The following is a 20,168-nucleotide window of genomic DNA, read 5'->3' on the forward strand; positions in this document are numbered from 1 at the left end:
TGCCCTTTGGTTAGGTATTGGAGCAACATTACCTATTGAGAAATCCCTAATTTTAGGTGTTTTTTCAACTTATAAAATTGATTCAATTTTGAAATAAAATAAAATAGAATATCATGTGTATTATGTATCTAGGGAGAATTCTTTTTGAAGCGATTAATCCCTAGATACATCTATTCCATTTTAAGTCTATTCCAAACATATGGATTTTTTTTAAAGATCTAAATTACATATTTTCATCCCTATTGTAAGTTTAGAAAAAAAAAATCTATATATATATATACTACTGCACAGTACAGTCTAGACAACCAGTGCATCCTGCATGCATACTATTATTGGTAAAAAAAATTCAGGTCCAGCTTCGAATTAGATTTGTTTAACCGCAGGGTCTTTAATTTTCGGTTTTTGTAACTTGCTGTGGTGGGTTTTGAAAGTTGAAACTACAACGCGGCTTTACTGTAGCTGGCGTAACGTTAACGTTGAAGGTGTCCCATGTCCCGTGGGAAGATAATTCGGTAGCTAATAATATCCTTGCTAGTTGGGTTCTATCAGTTCTGGAGTACAGCCCTCACACTGTTTTAGAATGACTTATATATTTTTGCTTGCTTTCTTTTAGAATGACCGACAACATTAATTTGTTTAAAATCAGACAATATCAACATAACTCAATTTTTATTTTACAAGGTATCTCCTTTGCGTTAGATGGAATGCAAAGTAAAAAACCAAGGGAATCAAACATATACTAAATTAGATGGAGCGCGGAGAAAAAATCCTCTGCAGTATAGGAAAAAACTTGATGAAGAATTTTGGATCATTAGTGGTGTGAGATTTGCAAACTAATCACTAACGAACAAGACTCGGAAGAGCGTAAAGATGTTTCAGAAACTGGGTCAAAGCGGTAAACTCTGTGGTTGCCTTGTCATAAACGCGACATCGCGCTAGCGCGGGCAGAAACAACCCCATCGCTGTGTAGACCACAAACACCAACGTTAGCAGCCACGACAGCAGCCTCGGCACCTGCCACTGTTTCCCTCTGATGAGAAGACTCTTCTTGATTCCGACCTCGACGGCCACACACACCCCGTGGATGAGAAAGAAACACGTGGCGTCCCACGAGGGCTCCCATGCCTCCCACGTGCGTTTTTCCCGCTTGATGTAGTAAAAAACCAGTTCATGCATCAATCCGGAAACGGCAAAAGAAGCGAGAATGGCAGGGAGTGGGGCCCACTTTCTCCCCAGGGCACGGGCAGAGAGATTCATCACGGGTTCGTATACGGTGGGGTGCAGGACGCGGTTGACCATGATGTTCCACCTTTTTCCCCAGAAGTCTTGTAGGGATGTGCATAGGTATGGCTCGTTGAACTGCGGCTCCAGCTGAACCCCGATAAGCTTTGTAGTTAATGCGGAGATCATGGCGAAAATGAACTCCAATCCAATGTACATGTGGAGGCCATACAAGAAAAGTACAAACTTTGGGTGAAAATACTCTTTTTTCCCGTATATAGGAATCAGAGCGGCTAATATGATAACCATTGAGGTTGAAGCGTAATTGAGGGGAGATTTGTGTTTCTTTTTGGGGATTTGGTCTTTTGGGTCATTTTGGAATTTGATGGGGAAACATGCCACGGGGACGAAGTGAGATAAAGAGAGGGAAGGGTTGGAGGATAAGGGGCCCTTTCCAAAGGCAAAGAGGATGAGTTTGAAGGTTGAAAGCCAACCAAGGAAGAAAGAAGAAGGGCCTCCAAGGTGAATGGAGATGAGTCTTAGAGGGAGGAGAAGGAGGATCACTATGGCTGGGAATAGGGCTATGAGTCTTGATGTGCCTTCTGGGATTAGCTTCCCAATTCTGTGGCAGTAACACATTGTAGCTGGAGCTATGGTCCATACCATGATGAGATTCTTAATCTCCCCCTCCATCTCCATTCTTTCTCCACAATTTTTTTTACTGTATCAGTATTAGTGTACCCCTGCGGTTGGAAGCAGTGTGCAATGCCATTATATAGAGTATTTTTATCGGCAAACTCAAGGACAAAAAACCCAAGAGTATGGTTTTAGGTTTGTTAACTGCGAGGTCTTTAATTCTTTATTTATTAGTTAATAATTCTTTATCTATTAGTAAATGACTTGAGATTGTATTAAATTAAAACTAAAATACAAAAAATGTCAAGTCCTAACTCTTTCACTTTTTTTCTTTCTTAACTTGCTATGGTGGGTTTTGAATTTACGATTTATGACACTGCTTTTACTTTAGTGGTGAATTTGAACAGGCTAACGATGACGTTAACGTAGTTCAAATGGTCAAGGAGGCAAGTGCGCGGTGGTGGAGCTGGAGCATATGCAAAAGTAAGTAAGCATATCCTGTTTGCTTGTACTAATTTGTTAATCTGGCACTACGTTGACCCAGTTGGGTTTTAGCTCCAAAATAAATTAATAAAAATGAGGAATTAAACAAGATGGAAAATTTGATCTCGTGCATCACACGGAAAATGAATATTCTTGTAAGATTTTCTTCATCATCTCTATGTCTTTTCAACTCTATGGAAAAGGTACATGAGAATACCTACCAATGCATTTCAGCCCACTCCATCAGACGATGGGACCACATAAGGCCTAAAAATTGCGGCATAAAAAACACATCTCTTTAATCAAACAATCGGCTATCCACAAAATACACATTATATATGGCTAATGGGCTAAGTACCCTTCCACTCAATTGACTACCAAACCAAATAGGAACAACATCTTTGCAAAACAAAGAGAAAAACATGTTCGATGGTCTCCATAACAAGGACATTCTGGATCAACATCTTGCATTTTCCTATGGAGATTCATCCTAACAGGCACAATATTCTGGTAGACCCTTTCCACACTAAGTTTTGGCACTTTGGAGCAAATTTGACTTTCAAATATCTTGCTATAAGTATCTTTTTGTTGCACTAGAGACAGTTTCAAAGTTCCAAATGATAGTCCATTTTCACTAAACACACCCCATTTTCTATGGCAAGAATATTTTCGATTTCCTGATTTGGAAACATAGTTCTAATCATGTCTTCCTTCCAAGATATGGTTTGTGGATCTATCAACTCAAACACCATCAAGTTTCCATCATCACTTATTTGAGGCTGTGTGGAGATTCTATTGTCAAATCAATTTGGGATCCATCTGTCCGACCAAACCTTAATATGTTCATCCCATTTCCCACCTTCCAAATAGTCCCTTCATCCATGATTTCCTTTGCTAAGTAAATGTTGGACCATGTGTAGCTAGGAGAAGATCCTCTCCATGATTCTAAGGCATTGGTATGTGGAAAATATTTTGCTTTTAGAACTCTAGCCATAAGAGAATTGTTATTTGTTGTGTGTTAACAACCTCCACCATTACTTTGCTAACATAGCCTTATTTATTGAAAGCAGTCACCATTCTAAACCCCATGCCTCCTTGTTTTTTTTACTTTAGCCATTTTTTCCCAATTGAACCAATGGATCTTTCTTTCTTGCACATTCCCACTCCAAACCAAAAGAATTTTGCTGTAAGGGACTCAATTTGATCCCCTCATCACCTATTTGAAGAATCCAATCAATAATTTCTTTTATTTGCTCACTTGAGAATTCAACATTTAGCTTATGTTTGTTGTTAATTTTAACATTTTGCATGACTTTTGTATTTTTATTGCAATATCATGAAATTAAGAACGTGTTTGACTTTGATTAATTGACTGCCAGGTCTGTTCAGTACATCCACGTGTTTGACAAAAAAACAAAAAATATATACTAAAACGTTTGAACCTAAGACCGAATTAGTACGGGGTTTTACCACACTTTTTTTTTTCCTTTTGGACTTGGCCGTTTGGGTTGAAATGTTGAATGTTCAAACTGTGAACTAGATATCAACAATGAAGTGATGAACTCAAAAGGAGGAGACAGATACACTACCAATGGAAGCAAGTCAAAAAAATAATTGGACAAAAGAAAAGGGGCCGAAAATATTGCTTTCCTTGGACTTTTATTTTTTCCCCAAACAAAGCAAAAAAATCATTTTTTAATAAAAAATGTTTGAAAACTAAAGTTAATTTGAAAAGGGTTTAACTATTTCCGCATAAAAGATAGAATAGCTTCTGCCATAAAAAAAATTATTAAAGAATCATACCATAAAAATATATTTTTTAAATTGTTCATGCGTGGCCGTGCTCACCCAAAGTTAACAATTCCCACAAGTTCGCAGAATAGATAACAAATCAGAATTCAAAACCATATTTATTACTTACATTGCTACCCTGAGAAGAAACAAGGAGCATAGTTGTGCACCAAAAGGCAAAACTCAATTTTATTGACAAAACTATCTATCTATCAAATGAATACCACAATTTCATCTTCAAATCCTCTCATCATTGTTCAAATTACCGGCCTCAGACAGGATTAGAAATAATTAAACAATGAAAAGGAAGCAGCTAAACACTGAAGGAGATTTCAGCACAAAATAACAATGATTTAGGATTGAACATGTCACTTAAGGACAAGTCCGTTGACTCCTACTGCCATTCCTTTCGAATATCAAAAGTGTAGTTAATCTCTAAGTAGCACTTGTTGTCATCATCAACAAACTGAAAAAACGAGAAACAAAATCAGAAGTCAATTAGGTTACATTAATCCATATGCAAAGACTTTCATTACAACAGAAGTTTCTACAAGAATTAAATGAGTGTCTCGTAAATTTAAACTTTAAATAAGTGGTTGAAGGTATGCACATGAAGTCCGGCATCAAATTTATTAGAACACTTATTGGTGGGCTGATAGATCCAAACTAGGCATTAATTCAGCTTCACTAGATGTCCAAAATAATGTCATAATATCAATAAGGAAGCAGTAAGAGTCTAGTTTAGAATGAACTCCTTTTTTTGTAACCCATATACATTAACGCAGTAACTCTCTAGTGAAAGAAAGTAGTTGATTCATTGATAAAGTTGCTTGAAAAATGCAATGGGATAGTAAATACTAAATGCACAAAAGTTACTAGTTTCTTTTTCTTTTTTTTTTTTTTGCCTTTGTCTTGGGTCATTGTCAAACAGTATGCAGCGAGAAATAATCTCTTCAGTGTTAAGGAAGCACATCGTGATACATTACCTTACTTCTTGCTGAATATTGTCCTCTAGCAAACATCCCAGATGGTGTTGTCTCTTCAGGCATCTCATGTGTGTAAGGTTCTGCTTGAGGGCTGAAGGTTCCAATCATTTCTTTACTGCTGTCAACTGTAACGTAACAAACAAGGCTTAACAATGAGATAAACTTATGGACAAAATCTGATGATTGAGAGAGTCATATTGCACGTACCTTTGATACCAGTTTTCCACACAGTGTTGGTGTATTTGAGACCTGAAACTATGTTATTCTCAACCTGGAAAGTGAACATTAGCCTATAACGACTACCCTCTTTCAAAGTAAACCATAAACCCTTGGGATTTCCTCCCTCTGGTATTGCAAGAACAATGTCAGGTCTATCAGCAGACTTAATTGCAAGGCTAAGGATCTTCACATTTGGCTCCAGAGTTTCTGAATTATTCACATTACAAACAAGAAGTTAGGTGACGAAAAGTTTCACCGGAAAAGATTTCATGAGGGCAAGTTACAATGGAACCATATACCGATTCAATTGTTTGTTGAATCTCAGTAAATGAAACCATGTTTTGAATATTCCCAGTTCAAATTATATCACTAATATGTATAAACCATTAAAAGAACCTTGGATATGAATACATTTGCAATTACCAAATAATGATAACATGTTAAAATGGTAACAGTATCAATGTTAAAAAACTGAAATGAAGAAATGAGATATTCAAGTCTCCAAAAGGTGGTATAATTTTTATTTATTTATTTATTTTTCTTTTCTCAAATCCATGACCAAAATAGTTAATTCAATCTGGGAAGAATGATATTTCTTCGGTTTTAAGACCATGATTCAAAATGCTGAAATAATTCATCATATAATAGGATAAATGAATAAATGGAAGCCAATTCTACACGGAATTACCTCCAACAGAATTTATGTCAACACTTCCAAGAAGCTGCTCCTTCCACCTCCTCAAGCTCTCATCATCCTATACACACACACACACACACACAAATGAGAGAGTGGTTGAAAAATTCATATATCTTTCCGAAGAGAAAACAAAGAAAAACAAGAGAAACCAAAACCAAACGCAACCTTATCCTTCTCGAGTTGTTCCTTTAAAGTGTACTGAGGGCCTAATTCAATCTTCCTCTCCTCATCATCATCATCTTCATCCTCGGTAGCAGCAATGGAACTCTCACTCCTGTATCTGCTGAGGGTCCCTCCTCCTCCTCCTCCTCCTCCTCCTTCATCTTCACTTTCTTCATGATCAGTACCAGCTTTTCCCGCGTGCACCCGAGAGGCATCATCATCCCCTGCACCCTCATTGTCTTTCAATTTGTCATCAAAACCCATGTCTTTCGCAATGCCCAGAGACATCAACAACCCATCAACGCAGAGAAAAAGACAAACACCCACACACACACACCCACTTGGTAGAATCTTCCACGCAACGAGAATGGCAAAATAAAAAGACTACCTTGGGCTCAGAAAACAAAAGAGAAAAAGAGACTTGGAGGAAAGAAAGAAAGAAGTGGGTCAAAGAATCCCACAAAGGTAAAAACTACATGGAATAGAAAAATGAGAGATAACTCTCGCATCAAGAAAAGACGCCAAGAACGCAAAGGAGAGAGAGAGAGAGAAAGGGTGTTTTTTTTCTTTATTTTTTATTCGGGAAAATAACAGAGAAGGAAACGGTCATGTGGTGATCCGAAAGAGAGGAACTTTCAACGAGAAAATATGGTATGAGAGAGAGTGAGAGAGGTGGGAAGATCGTGAATGTCACTCTCTTGTTGCACTTGCTTCCACGAAGACCATGATTCGAGGAAATCTTCTCTTCATCTTTAACATGCACAAAAGTATACATTGTATAATAATGTAGAGGCTGCAATTTGCAGAGCCAGAGAATAAAAAATAGAATTGAATAAAAATTACTATGCACAAAACTTGTTTTACATATAATAATAATAATTTATTATTAATTTGAGTGATATTAAAATTAAATTTATTCACCTTAAATAAGATTTTAGATTTTATTCTTGTAAATAAAAAAATTAAAAAAATAAGAGGTTCCATAAAAAATGATTAATCATATTTATAATAAAAAAAATAATTAGCAACAAAGCTAACAATGACAGTAATAAAAAAAAAACTTCTTTACATAGAAAATGTCAAAATAATGAATCTAAATGTCAAAATGGGTTAGTCAACGAGGTTGAGCTAAACTTGTTATAAATTGTAAGGGTAAAGCTAAACTAGTTTGATAAATTATAAGGTTTAGAATTTAAATTTTAAACTCATCTTAAACTTGGACCGTTTTAGTTTGACTCCATCAAGACTCTATGTAGACTTAGCTTAAAAATATTAGAAGAAAAAAAAACCCAAAATTTGGTTTTTATTATGCTTGATTCTCATTTTAGAAACATAAATTAAAATTATACTTTTTTATTCGGCCATTACAATTGACACCCCATTTTGGGTTAGCATGCGTTGAACCAAATAGTCTGTATTACCATCTATAGTGAATAATATACCACTAAGTGGAGGAGGATTGCTAACAAAATACACTTATTCTAATACATTCTCTATCATTTATTAGAATTATTAACACTACAAATATGTAAATGTTGTCTAAAAAAACAAATTGGTAAATGACTATCATTAAATAAAAAAGAGATATAATTAATAGGTAATTGTTAGTGTCTTTCTGTTCCTGTAACATCAAAGAAGGAATATAAGAGATCCAAATCTTGTCTTGAAGGCTACCTTGTTAAAGCCAAACTGTTACTTTTTGTCACTAAAATTAATAAATTGGCCTTGGCATGATTCAAAAGACAGGTTTCTAGGAAGCTAGTTTCATGAAGAATAAGAAAGCAGTTAGGGACGACACGGCCAGAACAAGGTATAAAACTCTTTTAGCCTTATTCCCGAATTCTGACACCATAAATGAGGCTATCTTCTCCATGAATTCTCCCAAGCCTATTTTCATTTTCTGCATGAGACACGAAAAGGGTAGTAAGGCGATTAACACCAATATTCTAGTTTAAAAACTTGATGTTGCTTACCAGTCCAAAGGGTTTCAAGTGGAGCAGTGGTTCCATAAACGTCTCAATATTCCTGAATTAGACATAAATGATGCTATGAACTATGAGAAATCTTAATTAGTAAATTCAAATATTGATATCTTTTCTCAATCTTTCGCTGAGTTTATGATCCAAGATTAAACAAACCTTATTACTGCTCTTCCGTGGTAAGTGTGGCTTATGTGTAAGCCGAAACCCTTCCAAAGGGGAAGGTGTATCTTGTTCCATTCTGCAACGTAGAAATTGTAAGGACAGCTTCTTATTACACAAGTAATTCATAGAAATTAACCATAATTTTGATTTCCTTGCTATGATCATGGAGGCTGCTTACCGAATTTCCACTGGAGACCAACATTTACGCCTTCATGGGGAGTCGGTTTAAATATAATTTGAATGTTGTTTCCTAATATACTTGTCAGATAAGAAAAGAATTCCAACACTTGCTGCAATGCAAAAGTGGTGCACCACAAGACAAATATGAATCTTCACCAAAAAAAAGAAAAAGAAACAAGACAAATATGAATTAGAAGATATTTCACATCTAGAGTTACGGCCTTCTCTCCCTTAATTTACTTTGGTCTTGTTTTGATGACAAGCTATAGGAGTGGCTTTGGATAAAAAATGGATGCTTTCATAACAAAAAATATATTATCATTTAATTATAAATTACAAAATCAATAATAGAGAGAAACATTAAGTATGATATAAGATTCACTAATTTTATCATTTTTAACCAAGATAATAACACGTGTTTAAAATAATGAGTTAGATAATATATTATTAGCATTTATTATGATTTCTATGAGGAAAACATAACTTATATAATTCCTTAAAGTTGCTTGAATATGCTTATCCAAACAATGAATTTTACCCTCAAAAACGGAAACTAAGCCTACCTAAGCAGGGAGGAAAAGATACCGTTCTTCCTTGGAAGGTTTCGAAGAATGAGAGGAAATTGCTCACACGTCGGCGCTCATCTGCAGATAATTCGTGTGTGTTTTTGTTCTTGAAGGCAGAGTACAGTTTCATTACTGAGTCCAGGGCATGATCATCTTCCGCTTCTGATTCTGAGTTATTGCCATCAAAGGCAATCAGGGATTGGCCTCTCTGCAGCTTCTCAGAATACAAGCTCCTATGACACGAGGATTGGTATGAAAATGAAGATAGAGAATTGCTATGTGCACGAACTTTTCTTGTTAGATTATTAGAAATGGTAATATTACAAGAATTATAGGTAGCAGAAAAGGACAGTGGGGAAAATGAGGCAAATGTTTTGCATTTTATGGGACCAGTGATTGAAAAGGATGCCATCTAAGATGGAACAATCTCAAGTTTTCAACATGGGGGGAAAAAGCAGTTCAGTTCCGCATCTTCTGACTAAAAGAGACAGAAAACTATATTGTATATAGAAGATGGAAAAACATGCTTAAAGCCAAAGGCAAGGTTTAAGAACATTTGATGATATGAAAAGGGGTAAAGTAATTGAACCATGCTTCAACCGCAAAGCTAGGTATCACGAAGTCTTGTGCTATTTTTTTTGGTGGATAGTCTTGTGCTATTATCCACGATTTCAATCATATATAAGAGATCAAAGGGATTTTAACGGATATAGAAAAAGAAAATCATCTTTAGAATGATAATGATGATTCTAATTAGAGTAGTTTTGATTGATCTAGTTCAATTGTCAAATAAGATGCATGAATTATTATAAACTTTTAATATTATCTTTGATTCTCATGAATAAAAACAAATCAGTAATGATGAGAGTAAATATTAGTTTTTTTTTTAAAAAAAAAAGAGTAAATATTAACATTAAAATCACTTTAGTTTTATACATATATATAAATATAATTTTATATTAATTGATAATTATTTGATACATCATCCATATAGTAATATATATATTTTTAAAATATATTAAATATAAATATGAATTTTTTGTTATTTTTTAATTTTGATGATGATTAACATAAATAATTAAAATAATATAAAATTATAATTTAAAGATTAATTCAATAAAATTCACGTTTTACTTAAGTTATATTCATTAGATTATCAATAATTGAAAAAAAATAATTAGACTATCGATAGAAATGTAATCTTTATCGATCCAATACATGTATTATACTTATATAGAACCTTGATTGTTTATGCTAACAATACAGGCGTAAGGATAATTGCAAGACGTTCTGCATGTGCTTTCTTCTTTAGTTGAAGTAGGTGGCTTGAGGAGTTTGTTCCAACTAGCTCTCCAAAAGAAAAGTTTAATTAGGTATCTTCATTTCCAAAATAACCTTTTCCTTGGCAAGATTGCATCGTCTGATCCATGTCTAATAGTTTATAGGCATAAATTTGTAACGAGAATACTATGTATAGGAAGAACCACCCGAAAGTGAAACATTCCCCGTGTTTCGAGGTGGCAAAATATCTGAGTCTTTGGACAGAGAACAGAGAAATAGAATAGATAAAAAATAAAAAAGATAAAAATAAAAAAGATAAAAATATTAAAAACATATATTTTAACACATTCTTTTGGACACGCTTAAAAATAAGTAAAAATATATATTAAAAAATAAAGTGAAAAATAATGATATTTTGTTGAAGAAAATATAATAGAAACATGAATAAAAATAAGCGAGTCCCAACAATTTTAATAGAATTCCCTCCTCAATCACTTGTAACAAATACCAACACTAATACCTGCTGTAAATTGTTTGTCTCGGTAGAAACAAACACAGCCTAAATATATATTTACATTATATCTTTTTTTTAGTTCTTACCTATTTCTTTCTTCTCTGATTATTTATCTTCTATTTTCATGCATTTTATTTCTCTCCCCCACAACCATACAGACCATAGATTGTAGATCCACATCATGTTAAGGAATTTTTAACCCAACTCGCGTAGGTTTATCTTTGGTGAAGTTCAAACCAATAATGCAACCGTAAAATAAAAATTCAAGCTGAACTTCAACAACTATTTTTGTGTGTTGAATAATAGTATTACTTTTGGGCCAGCAGGCCTAATAGATATCGAAGCTCAAACTAGGTTGGCCCAAATCCAGGGAGATAGCACGCTTTATCTTTGTTGCAGGTTTAAACTAGGGAAGCTCCATGCATTTTGGATTTTGGTGAACCATATTTTCGGCCAAAAGTTCCTATAATAGGTAATTAGAGGTTCCAAACTTTATTTTGTGGAAAGCTACCATCTTCACTCTTCAATAAGAGAAAGATTTGGCTGTGCTTGACATATTTGTTTAGCTAGCTACTTTATGTTTTTAGAGAGCAGGGCAAGTGTGGGTAGTATTTGTGGGTTTTTTTTTCTAAGGCGAAAATAAAATTTAAATTTAAAATATTAAATGAATTATTAGGGCGTGTCTAAACATTTAAGATCTTAGGAAAATTTTATATTTAAAGATTAATTCAATATAATTTTTTAAATTTCATTTTATTTTTCTATCGATTACAAAATTATATAATTATGTATTTATAACCTTTTACTATCAATATTCAAAACAAAAACAAAATATCTATTTTATCTTTTAATGTAGTTAGTATCAAATAGGAGTTGAGTAATTTTAATTTTAAAAAACTACTTTCAATAATACGAATAATTACAAGTAGGATAAAATATATTTTTCTTCCTTAATTTTCAAACTTTTACTCCGTTTAGTGTTTTAGTCATGGCAGTCTAGATGATTATTAAATGCAGCAAGATAGTTTTATGTTTTTGGAATTTTTAAAAATTATTATTTTTAAATTTTATGAAAAATATTAAAACAGTTTTTTGGGGATTTTCTTTTTAAAAAATTCCAATAACTGTTGTAAACTTTTTTTAAAAAAAATATATGTCTGAATTAAATAATAGAGGGAAGGGAAAATTTATTTTTGTTAAGAAATGGATATAGTGTTGTAAGCAGTAAACGTAATACAAGAAATCAAGAATTAATGTTGCATAGTAAGAACTAAGAAGCATATACATTGAATGACGGTCAAGCATGTGATCAATTGAGAAGGATTGTTCTACCATAATTATAAGTCTCAAATTCAATTTTTAATATGTAACTACATCAAATACAAAAATACAAATGATCATTAAATGAAAACATATAAAAAATATGACATGAGTAAACATACAAATGAATTTGACACCACACTTTAACCTAAAATCTTAAAGTTCGAGTTTATAAATTTTTTCTTCACTTATATGATGCTCAATTTTCTATTTCTATTCAACGTAAAACTTTATCTTATATTTATACATTTTTACTTCAACATTTTCAAGTACATACTCCCAAGGTGTTTGTTTTCATCTTGATGTATTCTATGCACGCTTCAGCAGAAGAAATAATTTATAACTTTTTTTACAATTCAACATATTTGATGTCCTCGAAACACACACTTCAAACTGTGATTAATCCTCGATTCCACCTCCACGTTGTCGTGGTTCTAAGAAAATTCAAAAATACAACATAAAATAAACATAATAAGCATACAGGTATTTGCTATTAAATGTCAAAATCACAGTGGTTGGAAAATACAGTCCAAAATGCAATTAATCCAAATTTGCGGATTTTTAGAAAAAATCAATATTTCACCAATAAATTTCCCCTCTAACTTGTAATCATTGAACATGTTGAGTGTTACCAAATCTTGAGCAGGATGATGAAACAGGATTGGGGGAAGTTGGTTGTTGAGCACTTCATGGAATTCACAGTACACAAGACAGCAGGTTATATATACATTAATTATATACTCAAACTGTTGCTGTTGGAACTTTACCATCCTCCGTATTCAAAGATGTTGCTCCTCATGTTGAGGGTTAAGTGATCATCAATAATTTTGAAGCGTAATCGTGATTTCATATATTTATCCCATTATTTTAGATTAGGTTATGTCCATAAAAAGCATGAGATCTCCCATTAAATTTTGAACCCTGTACTCACTACTATGTTCGAGCCATCCCATCCGCTTCTTTTTTTGTAAAGATAATAAGCATCACTCACGACAGGTAATCATACTTACAATTGAAATTCAAATTTTTTAATTAAACTGAAACAATCTCGTGTCATTTTGGTTACTTCAGAATTTTTATCAGAAGCTTTACGATATATTCTTTTTGTTAACTCAAAAAAATTGATTTACAAGCTTCCGGAACAGACACAAATATTTGCTAATAGATTAGATCTAGTGCAACTTTCTTTCTTCCCCCAAACGTACGTATTTTCTCCCTCTTGCTCCTAACTAATAAACTAACCCACTTTTTTGTCTGTTTTTTCTTGTTTGTGTATATTCCAATAATATGGGATGGCAGCTGGCAATGCAATGCTGCTAAATGAAAAAGAACGTAATTGTACGTGGTTGGGAAGGAACCTGTGATCTAGAATATTGTTAAAGATTCAGCCAACTTTATTTGGTTAAGGGTTGGGGTGTTAAGAGTCATGGAATCATACCATAAGTCCAATCTATTAGAAATTTAGATATAAAATCCATTACAATCATTCACGACAGTTAAAGTTATTACAACAATATCACACTATCCCTTTCCCAACTTTCACAAAGGGACCTAGTATGTTGCTAATTTGGGACACAAGACGATGAAGCAAATACATTATCGAAAAATAATAAAAGAAAGTTCCAAAAAGAAAGATCAGAGTGAAAACGATGTTGGCCAAGTGGTCGTTTTCCAAAATGAATCATATGTCTCCCAAAAGCAACTTCGACAATGAGTCCCCGGGCTTGACTTTTCAAACTGAACGTCACAGTATTAATTCTACTGACTATTTCTTTTATGAATCAATATCTCTAACACCACACCAACACACTGTTCAATTTTCATTTTATTACCTATCATACACACTCGCAAGTTTTCTTGATTCAAAGCATAACCTTTCACCTGTTTCAAGTGAGGATATGGCCATTCAAACAAACGTTCTTTTCTTCACCTTTAATTATTCTTTAAAAATAATCGAGTTGATGGAGTCCACTCAAACAAAAGCAACATTACTCCAAACGGATCCACATGCATGATCAACACATAAAGACGTTCTTTTCTCTTTAATTACATAAACATATATAAAGTTTATTTAAAAGGATTCATTAGGATGCAAAGGATTTGAAACATACCAATACTAAGTATATAATACCACTTAGAGGATCTCTAATACAGTTGTTATTCTGATTTCTGACAGAAACGGTATGCATAGGAACTCAAAACTTTAGAGCTTCTCTAATAGAAATTATATGTTCACAAGAATAATATAAAGCAACTTGTTTAAATTATAAACTTTTGATATTTTATTTAGTATTTTTAAAAGTATATGTATATAAATAAAAATATTAATTTAAAGGTATTTAATAATATTTTAAATATAACTACATAAATGCTTAAATTATATTTTTGAATTAAAAAAATGTTGTATTAAAAATATTATGCTTATTAAAATTTATTATTACGTTATGTTCTTTTTCTAAGTAATTATATGATAAAATATCTATATGAAATGTATAACTTAAAAAATTAATGAATATATAATTATTTAAATTTGAATGTTTATTTTTTGTTATTATGAATATTATGTTAACATATTTATTATTCATAATGGGTATATATTGTTCTTTAGGGTCTGAATTTATAAGAATAAAAATATAATGTCCTTTATAGAGAGAGACCATTTAGCAACGGATTTGTTAGGGAACGTTGGGTCGCTTATTTGCAATTTCTTGTAGTCATTATTATTGTTCACTAAATTGAACAATAAAATAGACATGTGTGCATATACATAATTTATTTCTTGATTTCTATTCTCAAAGAATCAAATATAATTTTAGTTTTTCGATTTTGTTTGATATGGAGTTTTGATTCTTTTATTTTAAAATAGACTTTTGTTCTCTTTATTTTAAAAAATTTACAATTTTAGTCTAATTTATAATTTTTTGTTTTGTTTCTTATATTTTAACCCAATTAAATCTTACACCTATCATATTCATTTAAATTATCATCAAGAAATGATCTAATTAATGAAAATTGAGGATTGTATCAAAGGAAATAAATTTTGACAAAATTAAGAATTGTATCAAAATTATAAATTTTCTAAAATAGAAAGACCAAATGTCTTTATTTTCAAATAAAATGACCAAAATTGTAGATTGAACGAAATAAAAGATTTGTATTTTAGCCTAAATTAACATATTATGAATCATTTTAATTAGTTTAATTGTGTATTTATAATATCATTCATTTTAATTATTATTATTATTATTATTTGTGAAATATACTTAATAAATAAATTAAAATAAAGTGTGTGTGTATATATATATATATACGATAATTTATATATTGATTTCTCTCAATGATTATAAATTAAAATAACATATTATGAATTATCTTAAATGTAACTACATATTTATAAAATTATTAAGTTTAAGTAATATTTTCGGAAAATATATTTTATAGTAATCAATTTTAAAAAAATGAGTATGAGTAGTAATTTTTGTGCTTTAAAATGTCTTTATTAAACCAAAGTAGTCTTTTTCGATAGTTTAACATACTAATTTGATTAATTTGAAAACATATGATAAATTATGAGAAATATTGTATTAAATAAACGCGTGTTATGTCAATCAAAATTCACATCACTTGTGACCAAAATAAATAGAATTTAATATAACAGAGACACTTTAAAGGGTTAAGGTGAAATTTTTTTAATTTAAAATTTAAATAATGAACCAAAATTACATGTTGACTTAATATTTAATATTACTACTTAATATCTAAATTTTAAAAAATAATTTTTAGTCATCAAAATTCCATAATAAATAACATTTTTCCATTTAATATCATTATCAAATATCATGATATTTAATCATCAAAGTAGTATAATAAAAAGCATTAATATGAACTATTGAATTCTTCGTTAAATACAGTTTGATTCATTAAATTTAATTATACCCAATCAACGACTGTCAAGTTAGAACTTTTTTTTCCAGGTCTCCTTTACTATATATATACACATAGATAGATGGGATTCACTTAATTTTATATGTTAAAATATTTTCCTTTTTCTATAAACGTTATAAACTATTTGGCTAATAAGCCAACATGGAAAAACTTTATGTAAAACAAATTAGAAACTGTGAAAACTAATATTACTGCTGCTCAAGGCATGTAACAAGGGTGAAAATAGGTATATTATACTTTATAACAGATTACTCGGGTGATTTTTAGTTATAAGTTTTAAAAAAAATTAAAAATAAAAATCGATTTCTTTTTAGTTTTAGTTTTAGTTTTTTTTCTCTAATTTTTAGTTTTATAATAAATTCATTTTAAAAGTTTTCTATCATATTAAAATTAGTTTAATGATGTGTTTGTGTGAAGGTAATGACGATAATATTAATTATGTTGGGTGATGTTAGGGGCACAGGTAATGCAATAACATGTTAGTTATAGTAATAAATGTGTTAATGTTATTGATGGTAATTGATTGTAACAAAATTTTACAATATTGAAAATAGTAATAATGGTGTGTATATGATCCTAGCGAATGGTGGTTAATCATTTTACATTTAGAGCTTTATAACTTTACAATTGTAATAGTTTTTATTGTTTAGAAGAAATTTAAAGAGAAGAGAGAGGTTTAAATTAAATTAGATTAAGGTTTATGTATTTGATCTTCTTCTCGGACATGTTATCCTTGTTGTTGTTTACCACTCTCGTGTATTTTTCTCTGTCTTTGTTTCTTTATGCATCTAAAATCATCGACTTTGCCTTCATTGCTAAACATATCTCTTTCATTCTTATAATCTCAACAACTTGTTCTCTTCGAGAGAGAGTTTTTATAGCATAGCAAAACTTTGAGTAAAAGACAAGTAAAACCAACATATTTTGGCCACACAATGATCAAAGTAAAAATCAGGAGCACCATAAGTTCTCACGTTTGATTTTCTTCTCGAATATATCATCCTTATTAGTTTCCACTTTCTGTGTGTTCTTTGTCTTTGTTTCTTTTGCATCTGAAATCGTTGACTTCATATCCATTGTTACACAAACATATGTCTCCTTCGTTTTTATCGTCTCCAGCAGCGGAATCATTGCTCTTTCCATGGGAAAACTCTTGCACCATATCAAAACTTTGAGAAAAGAGACAAGTAACACCACCGTATTTGTAGCCACACATCATAAAAATCAAAGTAAAAAAGAGTAGTACCATAAAAAAACAAAAAAAAAAACCTGTAATTGATTGAATATATGTAAATGCTCTGTTCACAGAGCTGACAATTATTTTTAAGAGGCTACTAACAACTTTATAACTAAATTTTTAACTCCATTATTTCTGTATTTCAAAACATGTTTCTCTCTCTCTGTATTTCAAGTTCCTCTTCCTTCTTATGTAAACTTAGATTTAGGAAAGTAAAGTATATAACGCAGCCGGTGGATGTGATCTATCGCTCAATAACTCTACAGAGCAGTAATTTTCTTAATAATTTCATGGTTTAACCATTTTAAATATAATTGTGTATGATTTTCACTTATGAGAGAAGTTTACTTTCTTGCTCACAATACTAGACTTGATGATAATTAAAAGTAGCTGTCTGAAACCAAACTTGGATTAATTGACCGCAGCCAGTTGCCATGCTTACATTACTACGGGAGTAGACGCTGGAAGCAGCATCATTAATTAATTATTATGCATTCTTAACGAAATTAAATAGTTAGGCTTGAATAGAATATAGGAGAAGGGAATCTTGAGAGAGTAGGCTAGGCCACACATGAGGATGGCGATAATTGGTCCACATCATCAACATTGAATGATTCAGTCACCTGGTTGGAAAACCGAGGCATTGCATGTTATGTATGTTTTTGTTATCTGAGGGAATCACGCCCATAATATCCAAGACAGCCATTCAAATGTGTAATCCTCGTTAGCATTCACCTGGCATGTTCTTATTGGTCCAAGGTTAAGCTTATTGGCTACAAATCAAATCCATCATTAGTTTACGTTTCAGAATGTCTCTCCACCGCCCCTCCACTTTTCACCTAAACTTTGTCGCTTTACAGCCAATCCCTTCTTGCTTTGCTTTCTTGTGGTAAAAATATCATAAGAATTGAATTGATTACATCAACTTGTATTACTATTTTTAAATGTTAATTCAATTCAATTCTGATTACTTGATTTTCAATATTAGTGTCTTTTTAATTAATATAACCAAACAACGGTAGAATGTCGGAATGATGATTCATGTTTCAGTCATCATTCAAAACATTGCTAGAAATTTTCCCTACTTTCGATCAAATGCTTGGATTACCCAATATCATGTGATTTTTTTTTTTTTAGCAATTGTAATCCAAACATCTTCTACGACTATTGATTTATTGTTTTTAGAGAGTAAGGTATCATGTTACTAAATAAAATTCTATCGATTACAACGATCAAATTTAAGTAACTAAGCCCACAGAAAAATCGGGAGATGCAGTATAGGAGTAACAAAACAGATTGAACCCTTCTTGTGTTTGGTCCTTTTTGGGGATTAGGTTGGAGTTTTTGGATTATAATCCCATTTTAGTCAGTCAAAAAATAGTTGACAGAAAAGTCAAACAAGCCAATTCAACTCATTTTTTTTAAGAATTAATATTTATTTTAATATTTTATAAATATATTAAAAAAATTAATTAATTTATTTTTTGTCCAAATAAATTATTATTCAAAACTTAAGGTAATACATTAGATTTTTTAATAAGTATTTATTATTTGATATTTATAAAAGATAAAATCAATTAAACTATATTTATTATTTAATTTTTTTTTAACATTTTAGCTTTGACGGATTAACCTTTCAATCCAATCAAAAATAGGATGAACTATTACTTTCAACCCATATATGAAATACAAACTTGGACAAATTAACCCATTTTTATGGATTGGTGGCGAGATGAGCTAATCTGTTTTGCCACTGCTGATGTGGGAGGAGGGAAAGGTTCGAAATTGATAATTTAGTGACAAGAAATTGGCAAAGCAAACATTTAAGCTTACGTTCAGAATTGGAATTAATATTATCTTGATATCATAGATGACCATTATTATGAAGATCCACGATAATGTTTTATAATTTCATGATCAACATGATAGTGTCTTAGCGCAAAGGAGCAATAAGACGTGTAAGGGTTAAAAAGAAATATAAATAAAGGACAAAAGCTAATTTTGTATTGTGAAATGATCCAATCACCTCACGCAATGCATCCCTTTGTAAAACTACAAAATAATATTACGGTACATATGCCCACATTTATTAATGGTATCTATTTTGTTATGCAATTAGTCTTTAAATCATTTTTTTATGATTCACGATAATTTATAACCAAAATGTTATCACATAATATTTTAAAACGTTTATCTCATCCAAACGTATCAATTTGAAGTGTATAGTATATATGTTTGAATTTTGAAGAATACTGAATACACAAGTTACAAATATTTTTGTGTGGTAGAGAATGAATGGTGTGACGTGGCTGATCAGAGGGCTAGAAGTGAGCCTCTGTCACGAGTGTACGACGTGGAAAGCATAGCCATGTGGGGCCATGTGAAATTTTAATCTTTTGGAAAAGGGGCTATGAGCAATGCAAATGGCACCAAAAGTTGTCCACGCAATTAACTTCTTTTTTTGGGTTGTTGTTTTTTCTTTCCTATTTTTTCTCATGTGGACCCACCATTTTCATTTTGGGTTTTGGAGGTTAATGATGCCCATTGATGATGGGCCCCACATCAAGCACCGGCCTATTTCCTTTGTTGCCTTTCCATTTGCCATTTTTCCAAACTCCCAAACGTCCATTTCAAATTTTGCTTCATGCTTGGCAAAAAAAATTAACGTGGCCTTTGCTGTTTATTTTTGTTTTTATTTTTATTTTAAATTTTTTAAGATTTAGAAAATATATATCAAGAAAAAAAAAATATAAGGTGCCATCATATTTTTTTATTTTAAAAAAGAC

At 31.5% G+C, this 20,168-nt stretch overlaps 3 protein-coding genes across 4 annotated transcripts; all 3 read right to left on the reverse strand.

Annotated features, from left to right (window-relative positions):
- Positions 1-642: 642 nt before the first annotated feature.
- Positions 643-2,069, reverse strand: LOC100815465 (acyl-CoA--sterol O-acyltransferase 1-like). Its single transcript, NM_001317542.2, has one exon. It carries the CDS (start codon positions 1,918-1,920, stop codon positions 841-843), a length of 1,080 nt encoding a protein of 359 aa, NP_001304471.2. The 5' UTR covers positions 1,921-2,069; the 3' UTR covers positions 643-840.
- Positions 2,070-4,220: 2,151 nt separating this feature from the next.
- On the reverse strand, positions 4,221-7,169 carry LOC100813326 (rho GDP-dissociation inhibitor 1). The gene is made up of 5 exons (XM_003546133.5): positions 6,199-7,169; positions 6,025-6,091; positions 5,325-5,543; positions 5,118-5,242; positions 4,221-4,597 (listed from the first exon to the last, which is right to left on the reverse strand). Exons 1-5 carry the CDS (start codon positions 6,481-6,483, stop codon positions 4,526-4,528), a joined length of 768 nt encoding a protein of 255 aa, XP_003546181.1. The 5' UTR covers positions 6,484-7,169; the 3' UTR covers positions 4,221-4,525.
- A 600-nt stretch (positions 7,170-7,769) lies between these two features.
- On the reverse strand, positions 7,770-9,719 carry LOC100808156 (uncharacterized). 2 transcript variants are annotated; one of them, XR_418329.4, is made up of 5 exons: positions 9,083-9,719; positions 8,518-8,629; positions 8,334-8,415; positions 8,169-8,220; positions 7,770-8,095 (listed from the first exon to the last, which is right to left on the reverse strand). XR_418329.4 is itself a non-coding variant. In XM_003547230.5 (5 exons), exons 1-5 carry the CDS (start codon positions 9,495-9,497, stop codon positions 7,946-7,948), a joined length of 789 nt encoding a protein of 262 aa, XP_003547278.1. In that variant the 5' UTR covers positions 9,498-9,719; the 3' UTR covers positions 7,770-7,945. The 2 variants fall into 2 exon arrangements, 1 of the variants encoding a protein (XP_003547278.1); XM_003547230.5 differs by having other exon boundaries at positions 9,105-9,719.
- Positions 9,720-20,168: the final 10,449 nt, after the last annotated feature.

The sequence above is a fragment of the Glycine max genome, chromosome 15, assembly GCF_000004515.6.
Source record: "Glycine max cultivar Williams 82 chromosome 15, Glycine_max_v4.0, whole genome shotgun sequence".
NCBI lineage: Eukaryota > Viridiplantae > Streptophyta > Magnoliopsida > Fabales > Fabaceae > Glycine > Glycine max.